General features: G+C 39.1%; 1 protein-coding gene across 5 annotated transcripts in view; it reads left to right on the forward strand.

Moving 5' to 3' along the window:
- Positions 1-8,919, forward strand: part of IQCE (IQ motif containing E) — a 29,384-nt gene extending 20,465 nt beyond the window's left edge. For 3 of the 5 annotated variants that reach the window (XM_041120116.1, XM_030001920.2, XM_030001923.2), the window contains exons 20-22: positions 38-168; positions 855-988; positions 5,298-8,919. In XM_041120116.1, the coding sequence (XP_040976050.1) occupies positions 38-168; positions 855-988; positions 5,298-5,428 (396 nt within the window). In that variant the 3' untranslated portion in view covers positions 5,429-8,919. The remainder of the gene's footprint in view (positions 1-37; positions 169-854; positions 989-5,297) is intronic. The other 2 variants (XM_030001924.2, XM_030001927.2) reach the window with 1 other exon arrangement.
- Positions 8,920-9,666: the final 747 nt, after the last annotated feature.

Below are 9,666 nucleotides of genomic sequence, written 5' to 3' on the forward strand. Positions count from 1 at the left end.
TAAAAGGTCAGTTTTCTTTAATCTGATTGCTTTGCAGAACTCCTGCATGTCTTCCACGTCAACCTCCTTGAGCTTGTCTTCTGATTGCAAGGAGAAAGATGAGATTGTGACATTTATCCAGTCCGTTTTCAGGGCTCACTTAGCACGTACAGTACTGCTTGAGGAGAGGTAAGTGAGGAATAGATACTTCTGCAACATGCAGTAGCAAAATTGTTTTTATTAGAGGAGAGGGCTCATTTTTTTAATAGAATTTTAGTGTGGGTTTCTTGGCAGAGAAGGAGAACAAGGCCGTTGTTCCAACAAAGACAAGGGAGAGCTTGCTCCTGAGAAAATTCAAAGGGTATGCAACTAAAAGGGTTTCGTTTTGCAGCAGTAGTCTTCCCATATCCTGTTCTCCATAGCAATGAGGAAAAGTAAAGTAAAATAATTACTCTTTGGAAAAAAAAAATTAAATTACAGTTGCTATCAAACTGATTGCTAGTACACTCGCTTAATGTAAGTGAATCTGAAGCCCTGGCATGTAAAAGTTAAGGGTTATGTGGAGGAAGAACACGGAAGAGCTAGGATACCATCTTGCTGAGGAAGAACGCAATGATTTACTTACTGCTTAAGTTTATGGTGACTCTGTCTTGAAAAATACTTCCTTTCTCTCCAGGGTTTACTGCTCCGAAAGTTTTAAATATTGGCTGCCATGGTTACAAGGAGAGTTACATAGCTGTCACCTCACTTAGTGTCTGAGTTCACTTCTGCAGGTGATAAGCTTTTGTCTCTTGGACGCTAGCAACACAAGAAACTTTTCAGCGTACCCCCTGAAGACAGAGTGCAGTTACTGTTCTGTGCCTTACGCTATGCAGTATGTCTTTTTGCAGGCCCTCTGTGTCCAGTGCACCAAGTGAGAAAGCAGATTCTGCAGTTTACATTACAGAGAAGAAACCGGTCTCAGCAGCGCTCCAGAGACCTCCTTCAATCTTCATGTCGCCTCTTCCTGGTAATCTCATTTCCCTCTGTGTTCAAAAGTATGGGTGTTTTGAGTGGGTGGGTGCACACACAATTTTATAGAGAACATCTGCACATGCACACACATGTGTACACATACTCCGTGAGTGTGCCCTCCTTTTAATTTTATGACATGTTGCTTATACTAGCACGTGCAGTCCCTTACATAAAAAATGAAAGCTTTAACAGTACGAGTACCAGCTTCCTCACAGTGCTTTGCCTTTTTGTCACAACTGTGGTTTGGAAGCTTGCTCTCGGGTGTGAGTGGTAGTTATTCAAGGAACATGGTGTTCCCCTGTATTGCCTCTCTACTTCCTTTTTCAATCCCCCCAGCCCTGCAGCTGTAGTATGGTACTTTCCACTACATTTTGGGCCCAAAGCCATAGACAAGCCAAGAATGTTTTCACCATCCTGACTTAGTTTCTGAAGGGGACAGACATCTGGTAAAAGAACAATCCTAGTCAGCCATGTGTATTTAGTCACGTTTCTTCAGCAGTCTTCCGTTGCTGCTGTAAGGGGAAAGATTAAGTCCTGGATAACCTTGCCAAATAGTACTACTGTAATACAAACTGGGAAAATGTCTGTCTTTTTTATGGGTCTTATGCCATTTGGTTTCTTTCTTGAATTCTTCATTGCTGTTTATGAGAAGGTGGAGTTAAACCCAAAGAGGCTTTTAAGAGGATGTTAGAAGTACTGAGTAGGAAAGGCAAAACAGTGATGCAGATAAGACAGCCCTAGACATGCAGCTTCAAAGGAGTTAAAAACAAATTGAAAAAGGTTGGTTCTATCCAGAGTGGGATATTTTAGGCTTTTATGGACCAGTTGGAGAAAAAAGCAACTTTGAGGGTGACCTGAGAAACAGTTACTTGTTCTTTTGTCAATGAAAAGCTGACGGTCCCTGCAGACTTGCTCAGAAACAGAGCATGCTGTAAGCAGCTGAGGCTGTTTCTAAGACACGAGATAGGGAATAAGCCAGATCTGCAGCAGTTGTGAATACAGTCACCCTTCAGTGAAGGAAAATGTGTTCAAGAAACTTTACTGTATTCCATATTCAGGAGCTTATTCTACTTTGTGAAGGAGTAGGTAGTACTTGCTTCTGAAGATGTTAAGAGTTTTGAGTGATTTTACTTATGTCTGGTGACAGTATCCAGAAAAAAAAAGCTGCAGCATCCTGTTTTGCCTGGGCTGTACTGCAGTAGTCATTATTGGTATGCTTAGTCTAAAGCCAGAGTAAAACAGTTGTGAAATTCTACCCAAAGAGAAAGAATCACTTTAAAAAAATGCTTTGTGCCTCTGAAGAAGTGCTTCTAAGACCCAGAGAAGGGTGTAAGATGAAGCTAGTCTGGTAAATGCAGTAGTATGAATACTAAAAGAGCACAGTCACTGTCTAGCTATGAAGTCTCCAAAGCTAACTTTTATTGGAGGTTATGATGACAAAGTGATGAGTGAAGAAGTTCTGGAAGAATTTATACTGGAAGGGATAGAGAGGAGACCGTAAACATTCAAACTTTTTTCCTTGCAGTCCTTTTCTGGTGAATATCAAAAAGGACAGATTGGGAGCAAAGCAGGCTATATTTGCTGCTGATCTTAGAAATATGGGAGACGTTCTCAACATCTAGGATGAGGATAGAATGTATCCAGGCAGCTTGTGAAGAGGCATACTGGGTATGTGCTTCTGTAACTGCACAACTGCCCAAAAGACTGCCTTGCACTGAGTAGCTGTGTGAAATATTAGCTCTTGGTGCATTGGAGGGTTTAACCAAACTCTCCCAAAAGACAAATTGGGAAAAACCTACTAAAGGAAGGAGAGTGTTCTGGTGTAAATGCCACCTGTGTGAAGAAATGTTGACCCCTCAGCAATCTGTTTGGTTAAATCAGGTTTTTTGCCATTTGAATTCATGTAGCTTAAACAGGTTGAAGTTAACTAAAAGTCCAACATCTGTCATTTGTAGCTCATGACTGATGTAAAAATCCACTAGAAAAATTGGGTTTTGATGTAACGTATTTCACTGGTCATCCTGCAGCTTGGAAAGTACATGAGACAAGGAGCTTGTTTAACAGCTGAGTGATTTAAAGCAATCAAATTCCTTTAGCTTTAAATCATGCAGTTGTTGAACAAGCTCTTGCTTCATTTGTCCCAGGTCCAAACTTGCATTTTGTGACCTCTAGATCTTGCAATGATCTTAATTTTCAGTGAAAGTATATATTGCAGTAAGTAATTTAATTTCACTAGCCTTTCTGCATTATTTTGAGAGGAATGGGAAAGAGTAAAATGTGTTTTAAAGAACCTTATGTATCTGCTAGAATAGATTTATATAATCCTGGTCTAGCATTGCAGACTTTTAATTCATTGTTTGCATCAGGTTAGATGTCTCTGTGTTTTCTAAATAAAATAAAAAAAAAATAGCAAAAGTGGTGTAGCATTCAATACTGCTTTGCTTGTCTTCAGAATGTGGACAGTACTTGGAGATTTGTAAAGCCATTTCTGCTGCTTCCCATGAAATGGAACAGATAACAATTCAGTCTGTGAAGCTTAGTGTTTTGTTTCTGTCAGGGGAGTGGCAGGAAGGAAGAACATGTTCTGTACATGCACAGCAATCTTGAATAAGGGCAGCATTTCTCTCTGCATATCACTAGCCACTCTGGATACAACTGTTAACTTAATTTGAGGCTTTTTTGAAATCATAATGAATTTACATACAACCCTTAAGTCTAATCAGTGCTTAACCCTTCACAAGCACAAAGATAAAGTTGTCACTCTGAAGTATATTAAACTGAAGATGAGGACAAGAAAATGTCAGACATCAAAAGCAGGATATAATCAAGAGTGATTTGGACAATATTAAGCTATTTCATATATGATATCTGTTTATTGTTGGAGTTGCACCTTCTAGTTATGCCTGCTTCTGGAAGTTCTCTTTGCTCATCCTTATCACCACTACTACTGGCTCATAAGTCTTCCTGAAAAACTCTTATGTTATTTGTTAACTGATGCAGAGAAGAATTTCACTTAACTAGAAAGTCATGTGTTTCTTTGCTTCTGTAGGTTGAGGTCAGTGTAATGGCCTCCCTGCATTCCTCCTTTCCGTTCACAGGCTCTCTGTCTGTCACTCTTTTTCTATTTCTGGGCTGGTTACGGTCCCCTTTCTTTATTCCACATTCCAGTTGCTGTGTATGCCTCCTCTTCCATACCAGGAGGTGGGTTTTTTTCTCTGTCAGGAACCTCTTATTTCACTGTGAGACCCATGGCATGTCTGTTCTTCTCCCCAAGTAATCCCTGTATGCCCTCCATTTTCCCTTCCATGTCAGTGTCAAAATCTCAGTGTATGGCTTCTTACTTGTCTGTTTCCTCTTTCTACCACAGGTTGTCTCAATTTGTTTTCTTCTCTGGGAGATAGTCTTTTCAGAGAATTTATATTTGAAACTGAAAAATAAGTGGAGCTCAGGGGAGAATATTGTGCTAGGAGGTATTCATAGCTGAGGGGAGGATATTGTGCTAGAAGGTATTAATAGCTGTCGTCATTTAGTTCATAGATCTCTTGCAGAGGGGATATAAGCTGCTGGTTCTGTTCATCAGATGTTAGGGGCCTCGTATGTGTCCGTTTTATTCCTCTGATTTTCCAGTGTTTACTGGAATCATTAGGGTTCTATCTGTTCATGCCCTGAACATTTCCTCAAATGTTGGAATTGGTGAGATGCATAGAATCACATATCCAGAAAAATAGCAGAGAAGCAAAAAAACCCCCCAAAACCCCACCCCCATGATGTGGTCACCGTTTTTATTGTCATTAAGGTAGTACAGCATGTGAATATGATTTTTGGTATTTGGATGAATATTTTGGTATAAGGATGAAACAGTCACTGAGAGCTTCCATCTTTTTTCTATTTCCTTTTGTTCTATCTATGTCTGACTGAAGTTCTCATTATGACCTTTCTGCTTAGCTTAAGCTTGCTTGGGTCAATTTTTCCTTTCTGGCCATCTAATAAATATTTATTTTTATGACCTGAGGTGGCTTCAGTATCAAATTGCTTTACTTTGTGGTGTGTAACCACTTGCAGAGATTTAAAGACAGTAAGACAAATCATGCGTGGTCAGTATGTCAACTTAATGTCTGCCATGCATGCTCTTTCATTAAAGAGGAATGGGAATAGTTATACGCAGAAAAAGGTAGATTAGAGTTATTCATAACTGTAGGTAATTCTGGAAACTTAATGGCTTGGAGAATATTACGCTTCCCACAAGGGCTTGTTTTTGTCAATGTTGTTTATTGATGACCTTGTTTTCTTTGTAATTATTTCAGCCAGGTCCTCTGAGAAGCAATCACAGCCTATTCTCCCTCTGTCTGTGGATGAAGTTCACTCAGACGATTCAGATGATATTGTCATTGTCTCTCCGTTGTTGCAGATGAAGAAAAACTACACCCACTTCTAAGTTTTGGTAACAGGCTCTGGTGATCTTGAATTATTTGATTCACAAAACTGTTTCTACCAAGATAAAGCATATCAAAGATGAAAAACGGGAGATATCAGACCCTTTTTAATGACAGTTGTCATTATTTCAGCCATAAATGATTAATTGTTTGATATGCCATCTCTGCAGACTTTATGGCTAAAAGCCACTGACTGACTGTTAACCTTATCCTCCTGGTACGGATAGAGTTTGGATTTAAAAACTAAACCAAAACACTTTAATATTTTGTCTCACAATGAGGATTATAAATTCAATTGCCAAATTTAAATGAAAGCAATAAAGCCTTAAGCTATTTCATGTCAAACAGTTTTGTTTCAGTTTGACTAAAATAATTTGTTTAATTGGAAAGTGGTTAATGACATGGCTCCAATTTTCAGTCCATGTACGTGAAGGGGAACAGCTTGTATTTGTTACTAGGTCCTCTCTTTAAAAATTTTACTGTGTCATATTTTAATATCTTTTTTGTTTATTTTTATACTGAACACTTACAGTCTGTGCAGACCTTGTAAAGGCTTTTAGAAAGCCATTTCTTTGTCATAGGGCTATTCTAGGCCTACTGTATCAGCAGGGTTTTCTTATTTATTGCTTTTTCCAAAGGTGCTTGCTAAGATATGTATAGTACTATTTTGTATTTGAAATGTCCGAACACGTAATCAATTTTTTGTATTTGTCAGAGACGGTGCATAATAGCAGGAGTGTTCTGTGAAGGCTACACTTGTAAGCAAAAAAAAAAAGCAGTCACATGAAACAAATATGAGTGGATTATGCAGGATCATCTCTAATATGTGAAAACATTTGGAATAGGAGATATGTTGCTTTATGTCCTGTTTTAGTTTGTCACTTGACTGTCTGAAACTTTCACCTAAATAGAGTGCTCATACACTGAGCGCTAAGGGGTTTTCAAGTCTAATGTTGCTTTTCTGTTGTTGATCTCTCTTCTCAGTACTACTTTGCATGTGCACTCATTATATATACATATATACTGCAGGTGTGCACTAAGTCCAGTCACAGGCTGGGAGAGGGGTCACAATATACACCCATCTTCTGTCGTCAGGTACAGCTACAAGGTTGACTGCTGGAAAGCATGGGCACTCCCAGCTCTGTTCTGAGGGATATGGATTGGGATGAGCATAATATACAAAGCCTAACCCATGCAGTTTGGTTTAGGAACAGAAGTGGTAGGTTGGATTATAAGAGAAATTAAGACTACATCCAGAAATAACACTATTTGATAATATTGTTGTCCATGGAAGGACCAAAGACATAATGGGCTCTGGAGAATACGGTCCGAGGAGTCTTTCCAGATCTTTTAATGCAGACTGTACCCCTTCTTGACTGGAAGGAGGGCCTTATAGTTCCTACTATCATGCCAACATCCTTCATAGGCATTACAATGTGTGGGTTTTTTTTTAAGGTGAACTAGATAACTTATATGGTATTTACTGGAAGGAAAATTTAATTTTACAAGCACACAGTGAAGTTTTTGTGGAGACCCTAATGGTTCCTTTGTCATCGAGGAGTAATAAAGACTCCTGTAAACAGAAAGCACACTTTTAAATGTAAGATTTTTATCACCTTTTCCCTCTTCTTTTTTAAATTAAAAATCAGTCGCCACTGTTTCACAGAATACTAATAAGTCAGAGCTGTCTCGGTTCTTTGATTTCAATGAAGCACTATCTGAGGCTTATCATAGTTCATGCCAGTACTTGCAGCCAAAGAGGAAACTGGATGGCTGCAGCACAATGCAGCTGATTTCATTTAATCCCATCAGTGGAAATGCTGCCTGTGCTATTTCCAAAGGCAGTTTTGGGAGCTCTCCATACCCAAAGCAGTCTGAAGAATGTCTTTTACACTCCCGTTGGGTAAATTTTTCCTGCTGGTACTTTGGTCACATGACTGTCATCTGCAGAAAGGATAAAAAAATATGTAAAATAAAAGAATAAAAGGGACAGAATCCTCTTGGCAGAAGGTGAGACCTGTTTCCCTCTTTTTCTGGAAGTCACGTTATGAAAGAGAGTCATTTTGCTAAATAAAAGCAGAGCTCTCCTGAGTTGCTTATGTATAATATTTCAAGTCTGTAACTGTGACTGTCATGGATACCTCCAGAGAGAGTAACTGGAGCTGAGGACTCTGACATATTAAGGGGAGAGTATGTAATGTGTCAGGAGCAAGAGTGATATAAAATACCTACCTAGCTGTTCCTATAGGGAAATACTTGGACAGCAAATATAATGAAGATGACATTCTTTTACTTCACTGTGCTGTAATAACCAATATGAAAGTATTAGGAAGTAGATACAGAGCAGAAAGACTTGTGTTTTCACTGAGCGTATGACTAGCAGTAGTGCTGTCAATACACAAGTTCTGGGATAAAGGGGAGATAGTGTCTTGGTATGACCCAAAGGCACAGACAAAAATCAGGGTGAAAAGGAGCAGTTTTCTCCATCTTCTCCATTTTCTACTGCATCCCAGTTTTCTGGGATGAATGAAGATGTGTCTAGAGCTTCCTAAATTTGAGTCTATCTCCTAGCTATCAAAAATCTGATACTTAACTTGAGCCGGGCTTCAAACTGCTATCTCAGTTTGGAAGATAACTATATGCTCGCTGCACATCAAAAGTTTGGTGTGGGACAGTAGAAGGAGAAAGTTCCACAGTATTAGTAGCCTTTAATGTTGTTTTGTTATATACTGCAATGGAATGTGTTGAAGGGAGTAGTAATTGACACTATGTTTCATTCTGTGGTTATCTATCTGAATGCCAGCACCTGTAAATCTGGGAAGAAGTGAGGAACAATGAAGGACGAAAAAGTTAATTTTTGAATAAATGGTGTTTTTCCTTAACAGGGAGCTGAGCACAGTAAAAATAGGTGTGGCTCAAACCTGTCAAGACAGGCCCAATACAAACCTACTCAATTTCTGAAAAATGCATCTTCTGTAAAAAGTACTGGTGACCTTGTGGGGGCATCAAGGTCTTGAATTAAAACTAAACTGCACTGCAACCTATGTAATCTAACAGCACACTTTCCATTCTACTGATAGGGGATAATGTTACCTACTTAAAACCTTTTGCAATTTACAGTAGCATTTAGTTAGAGATCGTGTGTGAATACAGACTTCTGACTTTCATGGGATGTTACCGCTCTTGATCTCTTTTTACCCTGAAGTGCCTACGCCTGTAAATCTTTACTGAGGCATCAAGACCTGAAAACGGTACTGTTTTCTGCATAGCTATAAAAATAATCCCTGCACAGGCAACTTTTAATATAGTCAAAATGGAAAAGGATTAATCCTGGCATATGAGAGCGCCATTAATTTTTATGATCTTTTTAATATTTAGAACTGTGCAAGTCTTTTATGTAATTTATTTGGGGATCTTTTAAAAGCTAAAACAATTGCAATGTATTTTCTCCTAATTGTTGACCTTTCAAATAAAGTTAAAGTTTGTAAATTAATTGTTCATGCATTTCTGCTGCAGTTGCTGTGTTTGCATTGCTCGTCTGGCCTCTGCTGCGTGCTCCTGTTGTTTTCACTTTGCACCTCGGTTGACCTTTTACTTCTGGCTGTTTTCCTGAGCCAATAGTAACAAGATAACTCTTAAACATGTAGGGTGTGAAATTTCTTCTTTAGTAGGCATTCAAGATTGTCCCATCAGGAATGAACAGTGTTCTTGACCAAGGCCTAGTGGAATTGAAAGAGGTGATGGTCTTTTGCTTTTGGTCTTCCCTTCTGGTGTTTTATTCAGAAGAGAAATCCTGTCCAGTAGGTCTATAACTAAAAGCCATGCCATTGCCTCAAACATATCTGGGTTTGGGTGGAGTACAGCAAGCTTCATTTACGCCTTTTTATCTATTGTTGTGCTGCTTGCTTGGTGGTTGCAAGTCACACTGACCAGTTACCAAACCAGTGAAATTCAGATAAAAGATTCAAAAGAAATTGCTGTGGTGACTGTTCAAAATAATCTGCCAGAGAAGAAAAACGTGCCTAAATACCTTGTAGACATGCAGAGGACTGGATGAAGCTGGTCTGCTGTCAGCTGCAGGGAGAATAGGAGTCTACAGGCTTCTGAAGACTGTCCCATTTACTTACAGTGTATCCCCTTACCTCGGTCATTGTTGCTGTTCATGAAGCTCTGGTGGAAGGAATTAGGAGGTATGCGTTCCTTTCCAGGTCCACTGAAAAAGCCTTTAGGGACTGCCAGG

The sequence above is a fragment of the Aquila chrysaetos genome, chromosome 25 (genome assembly GCF_900496995.4).
Source record: "Aquila chrysaetos chrysaetos chromosome 25, bAquChr1.4, whole genome shotgun sequence".
Lineage (NCBI taxonomy): Eukaryota > Metazoa > Chordata > Aves > Accipitriformes > Accipitridae > Aquila > Aquila chrysaetos.